This window comes from Vicia villosa, linkage group LG1 (assembly GCF_029867415.1).
Source record: "Vicia villosa cultivar HV-30 ecotype Madison, WI linkage group LG1, Vvil1.0, whole genome shotgun sequence".
Lineage (NCBI taxonomy): Eukaryota > Viridiplantae > Streptophyta > Magnoliopsida > Fabales > Fabaceae > Vicia > Vicia villosa.
In genome coordinates, this window is record NC_081180.1 from 7384847 (window position 1) to 7404694 (window position 19848).

Sequence of the window (19848 nt, forward strand, 5' to 3'; positions counted from 1 at the left end):
TTTAGCACAAGCATTGCAAAAGTTGCGAATCCAATCCAAACAACAGAAAGAGAAATGGAAGAAAACGAGTCCGATTGGGGCGAGTTGACTCGCGAATGCCTCATCAACATCCTCTCTCGACTCACCGCCGAGGATCAATGGCGCGGTGCGATGCTCGTTTGCAAATCATGGTTCGCCGCTTTTCAGGAACCCTCTCTTCACTCTGTATTCGACCTCGAACTTTACTTTGACTCGCCATCCGAGTCACCCCGCTGGTGGACCCTCCAATTCGATTCTAAGATCGATTCCATGCTTCTATCTATCGTTCAATCGACTCATCAATTCCTCACCCAGATTCGCATTCGACACTGCTCTGATCGATCTCTCAATCTCGTTGCTCAAAGGTATAATCTAGACTCGGTAATGTCAAATTGGAAATTGGTTCTGCAAGTATTAGGTTTTCATTCTGAAATTGCCCAAAGTGTATATCTTTTTCACGTCGAGGAGGAAAAAATGATTCCAGAAGTTTAGAATCGATTTTTACAGGATTCTGAGTAGAATTGATTTTGCCTCTATTTGATTTGAACTCTAAGTTGGTATTTACAGCTATTGTCTTTACAATTGATTTTTAGGCTCCAATTTATTGTTCACGACACCTTTAGATGAATTTAACCTAGTTATTTACCTTGCTTTCAATTAACTTTAGCCCTAATCAATTTTACAAAATTGACTTATTCAAAATCAATTTTGTTAGTGTATGTTTGGTTTATCTTTTCGAAGAGTCAAAATAGAGGTGTAGAATTGATTTTAGAATGATTTTGAGGTGTTTGGTTCTTCTATTGGAAAATTGTTTCAGCCTCCAAAATTGATTAGACTTGAAGCTAGAATTAATATTGAGTGTAAAAATGGTTTTTACATTGAAATTTACTGTGCAAATCAATTTTGAATTAATCCAAACATAAATCACTTTACATTCAGCTCACTTTTAATTAGAATCAATTTTACATAATCAATTCAATCAAAATCAATTTTTTCACCATAGAACCAAACATACGCTTAAACTAACTTATTCAAAATCAATTTTTTCTACTGCAGAACCAAACAAAATTTAGCCTGAAAATCGTTTTCTGCTTTGAATCGTGAATACAAACAACATTGGGGAGAATAGCCTTTATGTATGCATGTATGTGTGAATGTATGTTTTAAAGCATCAGGTTTCTTTGTTTTGCTCTTTCTTTTTTGTTGGAATACAATTCAACTGCATTTCAGATGTCCAAATCTTGAGGTGTTGTCGATCAGAAGCTGCCCTCGTGTTACTGATGATTCAATCTCTAAGATTGCTACTGGGTGTCCAAATTTAAGGGAACTAGACATCAGCTATTGTTATGAGATAACGCATGAGTCATTGGTGTTGATTGGAAGAAATTGCTCCAACCTTAAGGTTCTCAAGAGAAATCTCATGAATTGGCTTGATCCTTCCCAACATGTAGGGATTGTTCCCGGTGATTACCTAAATGCTTGTCCGCAAGATGGAGATTCTGAAGCTGCTGCTATTGCTAATTATATGCCTCATCTAGAGTGGCTCGAGATTAGATTCTCCAAGTTAACTGTTAAAGGCCTCAACTCGATATGTCAAGGGTGTCCTAACCTTGAATACTTGGATTTGTCGGGCTGTGCTAACTTAACTAGCCGAGACATTGCAAATGCATCGTCAAGTTTGTCGCGCTTGAAAGACATTAAAAAACCAAATTTCTACATTCCAAGATCTGTCTATCACACTGAAAGATATGGACATTGGAGACTATATGATGAGAGATTTCAAACAGATGTTTTCCGAATCTGAAAATCGTTAAGAAGATTATCCAAGATGTAGACTGTGAGTCTATCAACCCATCTTGTTTCTAATGATCTCTGCAGATCTTCGTTGAATTTCTTCAGTTATTGATCCTGTCAATTATATCTTATAGAATTTATAATCATTGTCTTTGTAATTCCTATTTTATGTTGTATGTTTTCCTTGTATCTGTAATGTGTATGTATAGAAGATAATTGTCTCGGGTCCCCGTAATTGATTTACATAATAATATTGTGATTATTTCTCTTTGCTTTGGCTGCTGGATTACTTCTTATATCTTCTCGCTTGCAATCTATCATAGCAATTTGTAAAATGTGCTTAAAATTCATGTTTTACTTTTTTTGTATCTTTCTTGCTTAGAGAAATTCTCTTGTTGTGACATATTATTAGTCTTATAGGAATTTTTCTACTGCTAGAACTTAAGTTGGTTGCCAATGAATGGGTAGTTGTTGAATTATTTGCTAGTATCCTTGAGATGTGTTGTGATTATAAAGTTTAAGATGAGTGTCTACAAAGCATGATTGTCAAACTCCAAAGTTAACTCATAGAATTGGACAAGATCGCGACTTGCTTATGAAATCATTTTGGGGTAAACTCAGGTATATTCTTAGAAAAGCGAGTTCTTAAATGATTGAATGAGTATACTAATATCATATTTGAACCATGATGCTATGCTTGTGTATTATTGGTCTGGTTTGCTTTGGTTTGGCTTGGAGCTATGAACCCTATTGGTCTAGTTTGCTTTGGTTTGGCCTGGAGCTATTAACCCGTTTAAGTTATTGGTGGCTTACAAATATTTAATCATGTTATTGTGGTTTGGTTTATCGCTGAGTCAGAATTTTGAATTCTTGGAGCTATGAACCCGTTTAAGTTATTGGTGGCTTACAAATATTTAATCATGTTATTGTGGTTTGGTTTATCACTGAGTCAGAATTTTGAATTCTTACTACGCATATGATTTTGAATTGTGTCATGCTGTTGTGATGTTGAAAATACCATTTTTGCATTCAGTGAACTCTTGCAACTCTGCAAATCAAGACTGCAAAAATTCCAGTTTACATAGAATCTTGAACCAGGCAACCTTAGATATAATGACTGAGTCAAGAAGACATCCATCATTTGCATTATTTATACACATTATGGAAACCATATGGATAGGTAAGCTTACAAATGCAGTTTTTGTTTATAGTTAAAATACAAGATTAGAGCCAGAGGGAATTCGTGTGTATAATATACAAATCAAAAGCAGGTTGTAAACTTGTAATTTTGAGGATATTTACCAGGAAGTTTAATCTTAACTCGTTTAAATGGGACATTTACCCGGTTGTATTTGTTTTGGTCTATTTCAAATTTCTTAACATTTACACCAATGAATTCTATTGGTAACTTCTAAAAATATATTAATATTTTGAATGTGTTTGGATTCAAGTTAAAGTAACTTAGAGTGTCTCCAATGCCAGTTTTTCAAAAAGTTCTCCACCGTGGCAAACAGCATTTTCAATTTCTGAACCATTGGAGTTGGCCAAGCTGGACAACGTAGTAATGCAATGCAACGGATGTTTGGAATAAAATAATAATAAATATAAAATGGGTGTTGCTGAATGGCTAATTTTTTATTTTTAATAAAAAATTGTGGGGTCCAATATGATTTTTTTTAGTTGCACTATTAGAGTAAAAATTGGATGATTTATCTCAAGATCATGTGGTTTAATGGGTCCCACAAAAACCTCAAAAATGAGTTGCATTATTGAAGATGCTCTTACAATTCGAGAGGTTTTATGTCTTTGAACTTGGTGGAGTTGATATACTGTTGGGAACGAATTCAAGAGGACATAAAGGTTTTATGTCTGTGAACTTGGTGGAGTTGATGTACTGTTGGGAAGGAATTCAAGAGGACTTTTATGTCTTTGAGCAGTTGATATACTGTTGGGAATGAAATGGTTGGGGAAAACGGTATAAAAATCATATTTTCTTAACTAAATAACCATTTTTGAGTTTTTATTGGTTTGTTATAGATTTTAAAATATATATTAATTTAAAAAATACAAACTGAACAAAATAATTAAAACTTACTTTAAATAAAAAAGTTGTTTAGAGTAAATTATTCAGAAAATTATTTTTTTTATATGTGATTTTTTTATTAATCATTTAGAAAATTATTTTTATTAATAAAAATTTAATTTTATGATAAAAAAATTATTTTTGTTTTTTTTTCAATTATGGGTTCTCTCACTTATAAAGTGTTCATTCTTCCCTTTTTCAACCACCTAAAACCGTAAGGTTATAGGTGTATGGGATCTAACCTTAAGGTTATAGGTGTATGGGTTCTCTCACTTATAAAGTGTTCATTTTTCCTTTTTCCAATCAATGTGGGATTTCTTTCTCACACTTGATTCTCAATAGTTGCTCCGTTAGATGAAAGTTGAGGCAACACTCCAAATTACTTTGGATTGAAAACCTTGAGGAGTTAGTTTTTTGTTTTAAAATAAAATGTCAATTGGAAAAAAAAAATTATGTTATATAGTGAAGGCTTGTTGCGTCAAAGATTTTTAATTTTAAACCATTCTTTTTTGCCAAGTTTTTTTACACATGTAAGTAATGTAGGTTACTTCTTCAAAATCATTTATTTACTAAAACAGATTGAAGAAATAAATAACCTTAAATCCTAGTAGTAGTAGTTGAATTAATGGGTGGGGGAGTAGGCTTTTGACTGTGGAGGCACAAAACAGATGAAAAGAGAAATGTTAATTGAGCGGATTTCAATATCATGTTACCAGAACCCATCATCTAGTGCAGAAATGAAAAAAATGTTGCTTGTGTTATAAAATAAAAACTAGTTGTATTCAAGCTAAATAACCACACATAGCAAATTCGCCTTCTATTAAAGAATACCATGTGTGCTTGTCATGAAAAGCGGATTACATATGAAGAAAGTGTAAGAGGAAAAATAATGCAATGTTAAATAACTAGTTATTAGAGAATGAAGTTCTTATAGGGGCAAATTGGGTAATGAATAGAAGTTCCACTTTTGTAGTAAACAATGTTAGCCATGAGGGAGCTTGGAGTGGAAACAAACCAGCTATTAGGAGTGATCCATAAACAAAATGAATGTATTAGAGTTACCAACTTGGCTAAATGATTACAGTATCTTACTGACAATGAGATGTATGCAAATGATGAACTTCACAACTTAGTCATCTTTAGTTTTTCTAAAGATCCCACTACATATGTAGAGGCAACAAAGCACTTTGTATTGATGAAGGCCATGGATATGAGAATTGAATCCATCGAAAGATAGTAATTTTGGGAATTGACATCTCTGCGTGTTGGTATTAAGACTTAGGAAGATAGGAGTAAAATGAGTTTATAGGACAAAGTACAATGAAGAAGGAAAGTTGGGCTTAATCTATTCTCCTAGTTTCCATATATACAATTTTCCCCCTATATGGGTCATATATATTTCTCACAATTGAATCATGTTTAGTGAAACAAGCGATTAAACATATCCGGTTTAACCTTCTGAAGCAATGAGACTCCATCGACATGTTTCGCCAACTCACCTGTGACACGGTCCATATAAAGGGCGTATAGTCCATTTCTGCTTTCCAGAAGTTCTAATGCTTTTCTTGCCTGAATAATTGACGTCATCCAATCTTCAAGGAGCGCTGCAATAATATTGACAGTCAATTATCAACAATATTTTGTTGGCAAACAAATTGGAGGAGAATTTAATAGCTGAGAAATTAAAGTGTTGAGTGAGGCAGGCTTTTACTTGCTACGAGTCAGAAATCAAGGCTCTAAGATAACAGGAAATTAGAAAAGTTGAATAAAAATTTATGTAAAACAATAATATAAATTGGTGGAAATATGATGCATACTGGTGTCAAGATCTTCAGCTTTTGACCACTCTAATAAGTAATCTCCCACCAAAAACTCAATAAGCTGGATCCTAACACCCAAAAATAAAAATAAGATTTTCTTCAAAATCATTACTCTTTCAGACAAAACCTAAATTGCACTACTATTGTCATATTTAAATTTGGAGATCATAGTAATGTGCAGTAGTAAAGAACTTACATGATGAACATACATTCGTGCATGTTAGAAAAAGAGTCATCAAAGGGGTCAGAGAAAAGCAAACGTTCTGCTAGCACCAAAATTCTTTGACAAACTGCAAGTATAGCCCGTTGGCCAATATAAGGCTCACTACCAAGTTTACGGACCAAATGCTGAATACAGAACTGTGCATCGGTGTCACTGTGTTGAGATCCTAGAAGATAGGATTTTGGAAAATAAATGGAACAAAAGGCCCATTAAATAATAAGAATATATAAGAAATGAAAACAACATTAAATGGTTAAGTTGCAAAATAAAGGTCAGAAACACTACATTTCTACATTAGTTTAAGGTCTTATAATACATATTATACTAACAATGTAAATTGGTTTCATTTATAGTGATTAAGCTCAAATTAGTAATACCATTTTCTGACAAGTACGAGCACATCTTCAACGTCAAACGTGTAACTAGGCTATTGATAATTCGTTCAACAAGTTCCAGGTTCCTTCCCGTAGACAGAAGAGTCTTCAATGAAACTTCAGAAAAGATATACAACAATTCAGTACGGATGAAAAAGAATATGGCTGTAGGTTTCATGAGTAATGCATATGCTAGTAGACCATAATATGAGCATAAAAATCAAAGAAAACAAAGTAGAGTTCAAGAAGTAAAATTTGATGTTAATCTCTAGTAAGTTACCACCTGATGTGAAGAAGAGCAAGGAATCTGTATTACATTTACCTTATATTGCTTATAAGCCCACAGCCATAAACATTTCATAACTAACAGACCAGAGTTAGCAGCTGTATTGGCAAGAGCATTGGATTTGCAAAGAGAACAGATTCCCTTTGCCTATCCACCACCACAAGGAGACTCACTCGCTAAACTTGTAGGGTAATCCTAGGCTTTACTCAAAAAGAGAGATAAATCATTAACTTATCCAACACTAGAACACAGATAATTTCTCACTAGGATTTTCTTCAGAGGATCAATGAAATTCTCAATAGCTGTATGGGTAAGTAAGCAACTCTAAAATTCTTAAGTAGTAAGTACCACTCATGTCACAATGCATAAGAAAGTAGAATGCATGAATCGATGGAATGAAGTTATTGCTAATTAAGAAGAATTGATAATGATGCCAAAAAAGTAAGAATAAAAATAGCAGGACAGAAAAGGTATATGATTCCAAATTCCGATCATTAAATTGAAAGAAGTTGTGAAAGGTCTTCAACTAGTATACAGCTTGAAGTGTCAGATTTCCAAATTTAGAAAGCATGTGATTTCAAACATTTAATTTGAGGGAAAAAAGACTAGGGAAAGCTCTTCAACTAGTTAAAAGAGCATAATACCTAATATAAAGTCAACGGCTTGGTGTGCCATGTTTGCAAATTTGGAATCATCCACCTGCAAAATACAAAGAATACCCATATGAAACTAAATTAAAAGAAATGTTTACATTCTATAACAACATCAGTATTTTCATGAGGTCTACGAAAAAATGTATTAGTTGAATAACAAATTGGTTAAACAAAATTGCTAAGTAGTGAAGCACGCTGACAGGTAATACAGTCTCACACAGCTCCACAAGAAAATCAGCAGATGCTTTCAGCTGCTCTGTATCATCATCCTCAGCTAAACCTGCAGTTTTAGTCGCAAATTAGAAAACAGATTTAGTGCAACTACAATCACTTTTAAATTCCTAAAATGTGTAAAGAGCTATTTTAGTGGCTAAATGTGTGAGGCGGTGTTACTATGTCCTTGAAAATATTGAAATTACAAAAATATCTCTCTGTAACTTACTTAGGTTAGTAAGTTTATAGACCAAATAAACTAACTAACATATTACACATTAGATTTTCAAACTAACTAGCGGCAAAACTTGTTTGAAGATCAAAATAATGAAGAATGGCAATCAAATATGTTCTCTGAAATTTGATAAATTCAAGAACTATTTCAAGGTGCCAGATACTTAATATATGTAGCACTAACACCTCTAAAAGAATGCGTGTAAGTATCGGTATCAGATACCAACACCGAAATTTGTGATTATGTTTAATTTATCTATTTTTAAAATTATTATCGGTGTCGATGTGTCAGTGTCGGTATCCATCTGTGTCCGTGCTTCATAGCATTCAAATTGAGTATTAAATTCAGTTATGACGGAAAATGCTATTACGAAATACCTAAACAAAGCCGTTGCTGACTCGAAGAAGATGAAGAACCAATCCTTCTCCTCCTTTCCTTAAACCGCACTACATAAACCAAATCTTCAACGTCAATACACAATTCAAAAGCATGACACCACAACATCTAAGAATAATAACAACATCGCAATAAATCGATAATGATACCTTGCCGTAGAAATCTCCGGCGAAGTACGTCATTGAATCTGTTAAACGAATCATTTCCATGATACTTAGAACTTAATTCCCCTAAATTATCGAAGAAATAGCACTTGCAAGAAGCGTTCTCAGGAAATAGATCACAATGCGAAGCATCTGAATCCAAAAACAAAAACAAAAAAACTCAAAACCATAGCACCATTGCTCGTGATCATGAATATGCGTTTATAGTAAGAGATTGAATCACGAACGAACCTTGAGATTCTTTCAGATCTTCTCTGAGCCGTAGAATCTCTTGCTTCCGTTCTTTAGCCTGAGATTCAAAACACGAAATAACGAAGATCAGAAGGAAAAAACCGCATCGAATTTCAGTATTTCAGAAGAAAAGAAGAGAGCGTAGTTTTGAACCTTTCGTTTCCAACGGAAAAGAGTTTCTGATTGAGAGGGAGAAATTGGATTACACTGTTTAACATTTTTCGTGAACTTTGATCGGAGAAGCGCAACCGCTATCGCTAGCTTCATAGATTCATCGTTTGCGGTGGTTCCATCCTCTACCATTTCCTTCAGAATTCGAATTGAAAAACGCGCGAAACCTATTAAAGCGTTTAGTATGGTAAACTTTTTTGGAGCTAATTTTATCCTTTTATAAGGTAGTACATAAATGAGATGATAATTTGTAATTCCTTGTGTCGAAGCAGGTTATTATTCGACACAAGGTGTGTCGAAGTGTGTAACAGTTTGTTACACATAAGTTTGTTTTTTTAAATCTAGATAGATTTGATTTAGATTTAAAATAGATTTGATTTAGTTCCAAAATAGGTATTTTGGGCTTTTATAGGTTCGGGCTTTGGCTTAGGGAGAAAGCTAACCTAAATCTATAAATAGGGAGTAACCCTCATTATTTGTAATCAAGTCATAAATCTTGTATTCACATAAGTTGCAGTTGCAAGTGAATAACAGAATTTCCACAGTTTGTAGGCAGAGAGAAACTCTGCAGAAAATACTTTCTTCTTCTCTTATAATTTCCGCAAACCCTAATCCTATTTTGTTCTTATTTTTCTTCATTGTCATCTTTAACGATAAGGAATTACTCAGAGGTTTGAGAGTCTAATTCCAACATCTGGTATCTAGAGCTCCGGTTAATCGATTCAAGGCAAGAAGAATGGCGATGGCAATGAATCATCCGAATGGGCATTTTCCAGCAACACTACCAATTCTGAAAGGAGATAACTATGAGAATTGGTGCAAGCAGATGAAGGCTGTATTCTGTTGTCAAGATCTTTGGGATCTTGTAAAAGAAGGGGTAGAACCGCTTGCAGAAGGTGCGAAGGAGGAAGAAAAGGTTGCTTATAAAGAATTGAAGAAGAAAGATTATAAAGCTCTCTTTATAATCCATCAATGTCTGAGTCCAGATAATTTTGAAAAGGTTAGTGATATAGAATCTTCAAAAGAAGCTTGGGAGATTCTTGAAAAATCTTTTGGAGGTGCAGAAAAAGTGAAAGAGGTGAGGTTACAAACTCACAAGAGAACATATGAATTGCTTCAGATGGAAGATAGCGAAAGCATAACTGATTTCTTCACTAGGATTACGAAACTAGTGAATCAAATCAAGATATGTGGAGAAGTATTAACAACAAGAGTTGTTGTCTCAAAGATTTTGAGATCTTTGACCCCTAAGTTCGACCACATCGTGGTAGCCATAGAAGAGTCGAAGGACTTGTCAAAGTTAACAAAAGAAGAGCTTCAAGGGACGCTTGAATCTCATGAACAAAGAATGGCTGAAAGAACTGCAGGCAAGTCGAAGAGCGATGTGGCTTTACAGGCTCAGTCAGCAAACGAAAAGAAAGGTAAAGGAAGCTGGACTGGAATTAAAGGTAGAGGTGGCTACAACAATTCGACTAGTCGAAATCAGCAAGAAGGAAATTGGTCGAATCAGAGAAAACCCTCATATCAAGGCAACCAGAGAGGTGGTGCTGCAGGTAGAGGAAGAGGTGGTGGTCGAAAGTCTGACAAAAGTCACATTCAATGTTTCAACTGTCAGAAATACGGTCACTACTCGACAGTTTGTCCAGAAAAGAATAAAAGTCAAGAAAGTGATGCAAAGCTTGCAAAACAAGAAGAAGAAGAAGAAGAGATGTTGTTGATGGTCACAACAAAAGATGAAGATAAATTCAAGGACCAATGGTACTTGGATTCAGGATGCTCATCACATATGTCTGGAAGAAAAGATTGGTTTGTCAACATAAAACCCTCAATAAAGAACATGGTGAAATTTGCAAATGACAATACTCTAGCAGCTGAAGGTATTGGTGATGTAATGATTACGAGGAAAGATGGAAAGAAGTCAGTAATTTCCAATGTGTTGTACATACCAGGCATGAAGAGCAACTTACTCAGCATTGGGCAGTTGGTTGAAAAGAATTACAAAGTTTCGATCAAAGACAAGATGATGAGAGTTGTCGATGTCAGTGGGAGGTTAATCTTGAAGGCTCCTATGTCACAGAATAGAACCTTCAAGATCGAACTCAATGTGATGGAGCACGAGTGTCTTGCAACTGCAGCTAGCAGAGACGAATGGATATGGCACTATCGACTAGGCCATCTCAACTTCAATGACATCAGAGAGTTGAAAAGAAGAAATATGGTTTCAGGGTTACCAGAAATCGACATTCCAAGAGAAGTGTGTGAAGAATGTGTGCAGGCAAAGCAACACAAGAATAGCTTCAGCAAGGATGCAGGAAGCAAGTCGAAGGCAATTCTTGATGTCATATACTCTGATGTATGTGGACCAATCCAGGTGGATTCGAATGGAGGTAACAAATACTTTGTTACATTCATAGATGATTTCAGTCGAAAACTATGGACTTACCTGATCAAGAAGAAAAGTGAAATGATTGAGGTATTTGCCAAGTTTAAATCTATGGTCGAAAGACAAAGTGGTCGAAAGCTCAAAGTTTTGAGAACTGATGGTGGTGGAGAATATGTGTCGAAAGACTTCGACATGTTATGTAAGAAAGAAGGGATTGTGCATGAGTTGGTGCCACCCTACACTCCACAGCAGAATGGAACTGCAGAAAGGAAGAATCGAACCATCATGAATATGGTAAGAAGTATGTTAAAAGGCAAGCATTTACCTAAAGAATTTTGGGGAGAAGCAGTGTCGACTGCAACATACATTCTAAACAGATGTCCGACAAAGAAGCTAGAAGGAATTACTCCAGAAGAATGTTGGTCTGGTGTGAAGCCTAGCTTGAGCCATCTGAAGGTATTTGGATCTATAGCACATAGACATGTGCCAGATCAGTTGAGAAGAAAACTTGATGACAAGTCGAGTCAAATGATACTTATAGGATATCATTCGACTGGAGGATACAAGTTGTTCGACCCAGTGAACAAGCAAGTAGTGATCAGCAGGGACGTGATCATAGATGAGCTTAAAGAATGGGATTGGACTGAAAATGTCAAGAAGGATTCAGTGATAATTCTTTATGACGAACCAGCTACTGAAGTCGAAAGAGAAGAAGTTCGACAAGAAGAAGTCAGAGGTGATGTAGGCTCAGGCAGACCTCAGATAACAAGACACATGCCTGCAAGGTTGCAAGAATGTGTGATTACATCAGATGATGTAGTCAATGATGAAGGTGAGCTGGTACATTACGCTTTCTACGCAGATGTCGAACCTGTCAATGCAAATGAGGCATTGAAGGATTCGAAGTGGGTGAAAGCTATGAATGAAGAATTGAAGTCCATCGAAGACAACAATACTTGGTCACTTGTTGAATTGCCTCAAGGCAAGAAGGCAATTGATGTGAAGTGGGTATACAAGGTGAAGTGTAATCCCAAAGGTGAAGTGACTCGACACAAGGCAAGACTTGTGGCGAAAGGATTTCTTCAGAAGGAAGGAATTGACTTCGATGAGGTCTTTGCACCTGTTGCCAGGATCGAAACGATCAGGTTGGTTGTTGGTCTGGCGAACATGAACAATTGGCACATGTGTCAGATAGACGTTAAATGTGCATTCTTGAATGGACCCTTAGACGAAGAAGTCTATATTGCACAACCAGTTGGGTTTGTGAAACATGGCGAAGAGAGAAAAGTGTGCAGGTTGCATAAAGCCCTGTATGGACTAAAGCAAGCTCCAAGAGCTTGGAATAAGAAGATCGACAGTTTCCTAAGGGAGAAAGAATTTGTGAAGTGCACAACTGAACATGGGGTATATGTAAGAAGAAGCCAGAGTGAATTGCTTATACTATGTCTCTATGTCGATGACTTGTTGATAACAGGTAGCTGCAAGAAAGAGATCGAAGGCTTTAAAGGTGATCTCAGCAAGGAATTTGAAATGTCAGATTTGGGCGAAATTTCATACTTCCTTGGTATTGAATTCCACAAGAGTAGTAGAGGCTTGATGATGCATCAAAGAAGATATGCAAGTGAAATTCTCAAGAGATTTGAGATGGAAGAATGCAATTCGATTTCGACACCTGCTGAAACAAGATTGCAACTGTCGAAGAACCCAGATGAAGAGGATGTCGACCCAACCCAATACAGAAGACTTATTGGGTCATTGAGATACCTTTGTCACACAAGGCCTGACTTAGCATACAGTGTAGGTATGATAAGTAGATTCATGCAGAAGCCAAAGGTATCACACCTAGCAGCGGCGAAGAGGATACTGAGGTATCTGAAAGGAACTCTCGACTATGGCATTCTGTTTCCTGCAGCTGATAAGGGAAAAGAATGCAAATTAATGGGTTACACCGACTCGAGTTGGTGTAGTGATGCTGAGGATCGAAAATCCACAGCAGGATATGTGTTTATGCTAGGTGGTGCACCAGTTGCTTGGAGTTCGAGAAAGGAACCAGTAGTGGCACTATCATCGTGCGAAGCAGAGTACATAGCTGCTTCTCTTTGTGCATGTCAAGCAACATGGATGGTGAACTTTGCCGAAGAGATAATAGGTAAAGATCATGGAGCAATTACCATGAAGATCGACAGCATGTCAGCTATCAATCTGGCGAAGAACCCGATAGCACATGGTCGAAGCAAGCACATCGAAATGAGGTTCCATTATCTTCGAGAGCAGGTAGCTAAAGGAAAGATGAATTTGGAACACTGCAGAACTGAGAATCAGATTGCAGATATCATGACGAAGGGAGTGCTGGTCGAAATATTCAGAAGACTAAGAGCTATGATGAATCTGGATAGCTTAGACACAATGAATTAGGTGGTGTGTTAATTTGTAATTCCTTGTGTCGAAGCAGGCTGTTATTCGACACAAGGTGTGTCGAAGTGTGTAACAGTTTGTTACACATAAGTTTGTTTTTTTAAATCTAGATAGATTTGATTTAGATTTAAAATAGATTAGATTTGATTTAGTTCCAAAATAGGTATTTTGGGCTTTTATAGTTTTGGGCTTTGGCTTAGGGAGAAAGCTAACCTAAATCTATAAATAGGGAGTAACCCTCATTATTTGTAATCAAGTCATAAATCTTGTATTCACAGAAGTTGCAGTTGCAAGTGAATAACAGAATTTCCACAGTTTGTGGGCAGAGAGAAACTCTGCAGAAAATACTTTCTTCTTCTCTTTTAATTTCCGCAAACCCTAATCATATTTTGTTCTTATTTTTCTTCCTTGTCATCTTTAACGATAAGGAATTACTCAAAGGTTTGAGAGTCTAATTCCAACATGAGAGAGCTACAAAGTATCGGCATACCATACGCATAAAAACAAAAAATAAGAAAGGAAAAGAAATTGAAAAATAATATTTTTTAAATAATTAATTGATATTGTTCTAGACTCAGGGATGTGGCTGGCCCACCGTCAGGTAGGGTTCAGTCCCACGTGCCAATGTGAAGGTTCAATAAGAGATCCAACTGATTATAGTTGTTGGTGTCACGCCCTTGTGTCCTTCAAAGAGCACGTGATCAACTATTTAACGAAAGAAGTGATCCAACTGATTATAGTTGTTGGTGTCACGCCCTTGTGTCCTTCGAAGAGCACGTGATCAACTGTTCAACGAAAGAATTGGTCCTCCTCTTCCGAGGTCTACAGGAAGTTGAACCAGGGTGAAGGTTATGTGTTGACATTGTCCTATCCAATTAGGATTCTGGCATTCTCCTGTTTTGGGGCTGCGTAATCTAGCCCGAAACAGCAACCTAAGTCCAGCACTAGGATATTATAAATACTATTTTACATAAGAGGGTCAAGCACTCACTTTCACTATACTTCATACTTGCTTTTATATTCTGAACCTTACTTTGACATCGGAGTTTCTTGCAAGTATTCCTTCCTCTTCTTTCAACCGACCACAATTCAATTCACATGCCACAATCGTCTGATCCCCAGTAAGATGAAATATTGTATAGTTGAGAACTGAACTAGTCAAACATTTAATGTTAGAAAGAAAAATTAGTATTAATAAATTTATAAAAGTGCCCCAAATCCTATTTTATGGTTGTTTTATGTGAATTTGGATTTCGCCAATTGAGGTTATAAAATTAAATGTCACGTTTATCAAATTTGTGATAAATGTTATTTTAACACTCTTTTAGGTGTATGTGACCATGTGTATGATATAAAAAAAATCATTAATTCACCATCCATACATACTTTCTTTCTTTTAGTAGAAGTAGACAAAAAATTAAAATTGAAGTTGATTAAGTTTTTTTGACAAGAAAATATTAGATCATTTCATAATAATAATATTCTGAATCCATGTTGGAATATCAATAAAATTATGAAAACTAGCAAGAGATGGAGCCACACGTGCAAGAGCATGAGTAACCTCATTGGCTTGTCTTCTAACGAACTTAACATGAGAGTTCCTAAAGAAGAGAGTAATCAGCCTTTTACAATCGTCGATAATAGCTCCGAAATCCGAGTCATTAGGCTTCGCAGAATTCACATTATCTACAACTTGTTTTGCATCTAATTCAAAATTCATATTGTCGAAGCCCAGATTAATTACCCACTTTATAGCTTTCAAAAGGCCTATAGCTTCTACAATAACCACATCAGTACATGGTGAAAACCATTCTGTTTGGGCTGCAATAAACTGGACAACGTCATTTCTAATACAGGCACTGATGCCTACCTTATTATGAGAAAAGGAAACATCAATATTAGACTTGAGTCGATCAGCGATGGTTTGCACCACCTAGTAACAGTTTATGGAGGAGTATTAATCTCACTGTTTAGGCGATATTGTTGAGCACCTTTCCATCCAGCCAAAAGTTGAGACGCTCGCTGACATATTACATTTATCGCTTCTTCCACGGCATTCCAAATATGATTATTTCTCCCTTTCCAAATGCCCCATAGAGTGACAGAGAAAATCAATTGATGGTCATGATTTGAAACCTGCAAAAAAGAAAAAAATTACAGAAGCAAACGACCCTCCGTTGTAACTACAATGTTGCAACATAAGCCATAACCCCACTTTATTGCAACATAAGCATACTAAGTGGTAGCTTAATTATGAACTATGGAGTTTATAACATTTGTACTAAATATTATGTGAAATTTATGCATTCCGTTAGCATTTTCTCACATTCTACATTAATATTCACTATAAGATGTTTTTGAATTTATTACAGTAAAAGTATTTATGGGTATCTGTAAATACCCGCGGATATTTAAAATTTCACGGATACCCACCCGACAGATATTTACACGGGTATGGGGCGCGTATGGATATCATTTTTATTAAACGGACGGGTAGCAGGAAACTAATATCCGTACCCATGAATATCCATTGCCATCCCTATTTATCTTTTGGAGGGATTAAATCAAGACCGAAAAACTTTACTAACATCCATTATTTAAAGTACTTGGAATGGTAGGAATAAATATAACAAACTTTATTATCATCCATTAAAAATAAATATAATTAGAACCGTATAGAAGAGCTAGTACAAGCAATTTGTGATCGTACCTCTCACCTACTTTTAGAACCAATAATATGAAATTCATTAACATAATATTATTTTTAAGACAGTTAACATTGTAATTGCTGAAATAAAGGAGATAATAATCAATATTATGCTTAGACTTAGGTTTTAGTTTTTATAGGTCCAATTTATTTGATTTAAAGCTTAATATCCTTTTTGGTCCATTGTCCTTATTATTGGGTCCATTTTGATTTCTTTTCTTTTAAAATGACCTCTTTGATCCTTATTATCTTTTAAAAGTGTGTCACCTTTGTGTTAGATTCGTTAGTCAAAATCAAAACTAATTGTCAAATGGTGTTGACGTAGTAAGTAGGTGCTGAAGTGGTTGAAAAATGAAGAAAATGTTAACAATTTAACGAGTAGCCATTCTTATTTCATTTCTAACACATCTTAACACTGGCATAGAAAACTTAAGTGAAAATGTAATCTGAAGAAGCGTTGAAGACGAAAGCAAGAGATTGTTCAAAAGTTGAAGATGACGGAGGCGAAAGCTAGAGTGAAAATGTAATATGAAGAAGCGTTGAAGACGAAGGCCAAATCGAGTTTAGGATTTTCTACTATTCTGCTAGTGTTGTAGGGTTTTTATCCCGTTTCGCCCCCTTTAATAATTTTATGTTTTCTTGACTTAGGTAGAAATGGATGAAGACTTGTGTTTGAAAATACATCATAGTGGTGACTATATAGGTAGTGAAAAAACTATGTATAAATGGGCAAATGCAATGAATTAAAAATTGATGTGGATAAGTCGAGTTACTTTAAGTTGGTTGGTATAATGAGGAATCTAGGTTATACTGAGGTAGATATCATTTATTATATTGACCCCACTTTTGGGATGAATGTGCTTAATGATGACAAATATGTGTTAGAGATCATTGACCTTTGTATGATTTATATAAGTATTGATGTTTATATACAACGTCCCATGTCCCAACCAGAGTATGTTGATAGTCATATAAAAGAAGATGTAAATATGGAGGAAGATATAATTCTTGAGAAATGTCCAATCCTGACGAAGAAGATATACTTGCAAAGATTTATAAAGAAGTCAATAGGGATTATAAGCAAGGTGGTGAGAGATTGAATGATGGTGGTGAGAGATTGAATGTTGATATTGATATTGGTTTGTTAAATATTGATACAAGCTCTGATGACAGTAATGATGAGAGTTATAATTCTGATAGTGCTTTAGAAATTGCCTTTGATGATTTTGATGCTACAAGCTTTACAATATCATTTTTCATTGTTTATTATTAATTGTGAATTATGTTGATTATACATTAATGATTGTGCATTATGTTGTAGGATGTTATCTGAGTATATCTTTGAGGTTGGGCATATTGAGAATCATGCGGATGATTTTTCTATCAACTTGAAGGATCATCATTGTTCTTGCAGAAGATGGCAACTCGCAACTTTTCCTTGTGTTCATACAATATCAGCATTGAATAGTAGAAACCTAAATGTTGATGACTACAACCTAGAGTTTTACAAGAAATCAAGGTACCAAGTTGTCTATAGCCCTGTCATTTATCCTGTCAATGGAACTAATTTATGGGTCAGGACAGAGTATCCAGATGTTTAATCACCTAAATACATATAAATGCCAGGAAGATCCAAGAAGAGGAGGAATCTTGAGTTGAATTGATGAGAAAGATTGTAAAAAGAGAAAAATTGGAATGGTTCTTAGTTGTAGTAGGTGCAAGTAAACTGGTCACAATAAGTCTACATGTAAGATGATACCATCTACGCAAGCTTCTCAGTAAGCATCTCAAGGCACTTGGGATATGGGAACTTGGGAATCTCAGCAAGTATCTCAAGGCACTCATGCTAAGGCAACCCAGGCATCTCAGCAAGCATTTTGAGGCACTCATGCTAGGGCAACCCAGGCATCTTAGCAAGCATCTCAAGGAACTCAGGCTAGGGCAACCCAGGCATCTCAGCAAGCATCTCAAGGAACTCAGGCAAGCGATGGGAGGCCAAAAAAGTTACACGTTAGAAAGGCATCTTCATCTGTTATGCAGGGTCTAACAACCAAGCTATGTGTATCAAAAAATGTAGTTGGCCCCATCATAAGGAAGATCACTCCAACAAAAAGATCCACTTCAAAGAAGACCATTTAGGATTTAGTCATGTAATGTCTATTTTAAGATGTTTAGGTATATTTTGAATCCATTTTTGCAACTATGATGGATGCTTATTCTGAATCCATTTTTTAATTATAAACCACTCCAATCATATATTATACTATAAACTATGTTTTGTAACCCTACGTGAACAAGGTTAAATGAATGTTGATCAAGTTTATTCAAATTTCAATAAACTATTCAGATTTTTTAAGTAATACCATTTTACTGTCATGCTGGTATTGAAACATTATCAAATTTCAATAAACTATTCAGATTTTTTAAGTAATATCATTTTACTGTCATGCTGGTATTGAAACATTATCAAGTATAATGCATAAATTATTCATGCTACCAATTGAAACATCATAACTATTTGAATTCAACTCGTATGTTGGTATTACTAAGTCAAAATTAAACAAGTTTATTACCTAATTCAAAATTGCAACATTCTGGTATTACAAATTCAAAATTTAAACCAACATTATCAAGTAAAATATAGTGAAATTACTTAATCTTAAATTGCTAACCTAGGGAAACTATAACATCTTTGATCCATAATATAGTGAAATAAACATTATCAACTGAAATTAGTACTCATACATAGTGAATCATGGATTGCTAACATAGTATAATTACTACATCTTAACTATTACAACAGTGAACACAACATAAAACATAAGCTTCTAAAACTCTTTCTACTTAATTGTATTTTTCATAACTTTTAATTCAACATTAGTGAGTCTTAAGTGTTCAATCTCCCCTTTTGCTTCTTCAATTTCTTTTGTTAACATTTTCATCCTATTTTGTTGCTACATCATAAATTGTTCCTTTTCATCTATAGCTTCTCCATAGTACCAATCAAAGAAGCCACAACGAGTGTGATTATATTCCTATAGAGATTAAGAAAGAAATAAACAATACCATAAGTAGAAGATTCAACAATAATTTAACCTAAAACTTTTACAATTCAGCTTACCTTAAAATATGGACAATCCCAACAAAAAAAAATCATAGTTGCTGACTATTCTTGTTCTGCCAAGAACCGCAATTTCTCCACAACGACAACAAAGTTTCCATCAAAGATTAGAACTACTATAAACATGTGAATCACTACTTTGAATACTCTTGTTTTTCACTGATGATGATGAACGATGCCCAAAACTCATGATTATGGAACCAAAGCACTCGATTTAGGTTTCATTTTTGGGATTTTTTACACTTTTCCAATTAGGGTTTGTTTAGGTGTAAGAAAATCAGAGACGGCACAGTGAAAAAGAAGAAATGCCAAATCAACTGTCCCAAATGCTATATTTGACGTCACTTCTGATAATGATAACGAGGGATTTATGTGACTCATATAAATGATCAGAGTGCTAATTTAAAAAAAGGTTGGACCAGGAATAGAAATAAGAGAACATAAAGATGTTAACCTTGATTTTAATTATATCTTCGTCACCTGAATCATTGATTTGTTTCTTACACCATTAAAAAATCAATTTAACCCATAAACTATCATTTTCTTTTTCACTTTAGTTCC

At 35.1% G+C, this 19848-nt stretch overlaps 2 protein-coding genes across 2 annotated transcripts; one reads left to right on the forward strand and one right to left on the reverse strand.

Moving 5' to 3' along the window:
* On the forward strand, positions 1 to 2083 carry LOC131627662 (F-box protein SKIP1-like). The gene is made up of 2 exons (XM_058898505.1): positions 1 to 383; positions 1249 to 2083. Exons 1-2 carry the CDS (start codon positions 55 to 57, stop codon positions 1820 to 1822), a joined length of 903 nt encoding a protein of 300 aa, XP_058754488.1. The 5' UTR covers positions 1 to 54; the 3' UTR covers positions 1823 to 2083.
* A 3062-nt stretch (positions 2084 to 5145) lies between these two features.
* On the reverse strand, positions 5146 to 8826 carry LOC131637985 (protein MULTIPOLAR SPINDLE 1). Its single transcript, XM_058908826.1, has 10 exons — positions 8644 to 8826; positions 8491 to 8548; positions 8245 to 8391; positions 8077 to 8145; positions 7461 to 7531; positions 7243 to 7297; positions 6316 to 6429; positions 5912 to 6104; positions 5713 to 5783; positions 5146 to 5499 (listed from the first exon to the last, which is right to left on the reverse strand). The coding sequence occupies exons 1-10, from the start codon at positions 8791 to 8793 to the stop codon at positions 5315 to 5317; spliced, it is 1113 nt and encodes a 370-aa protein (XP_058764809.1). The 5' UTR covers positions 8794 to 8826; the 3' UTR covers positions 5146 to 5314.
* Between the last annotated feature and the right edge of the window lie 11022 nt (positions 8827 to 19848).

Excerpts from the sequence above, each read along its gene's own strand:
- LOC131627662 (XM_058898505.1), top strand. The coding sequence starts at position 55 with ATGGAAGAAAACGAGTCCGATTGGGGCGAGTTGACTCGCGAATGCCTC. Across the intron at positions 384-1,248 it reads CTCAATCTCGTTGCTCAAAG|ATGTCCAAATCTTGAGGTGT; the intron begins GTATAATCTAGA and ends ACTGCATTTCAG.
- LOC131637985 (XM_058908826.1), bottom strand. The coding sequence starts at position 8,793 with ATGGTAGAGGATGGAACCACCGCAAACGATGAATCTATGAAGCTAGCG. Across the intron at positions 8,146-8,244 it reads CCGGAGATTTCTACGGCAAG|TGCGGTTTAAGGAAAGGAGG; the intron begins GTATCATTATCG and ends TGGTTTATGTAG. Across the intron at positions 6,430-7,242 it reads AGCCGTTGACTTTATATTAG|TTTCATTGAAGACTCTTCTG; the intron begins GTATTATGCTCT and ends TCTTTTCTGAAG.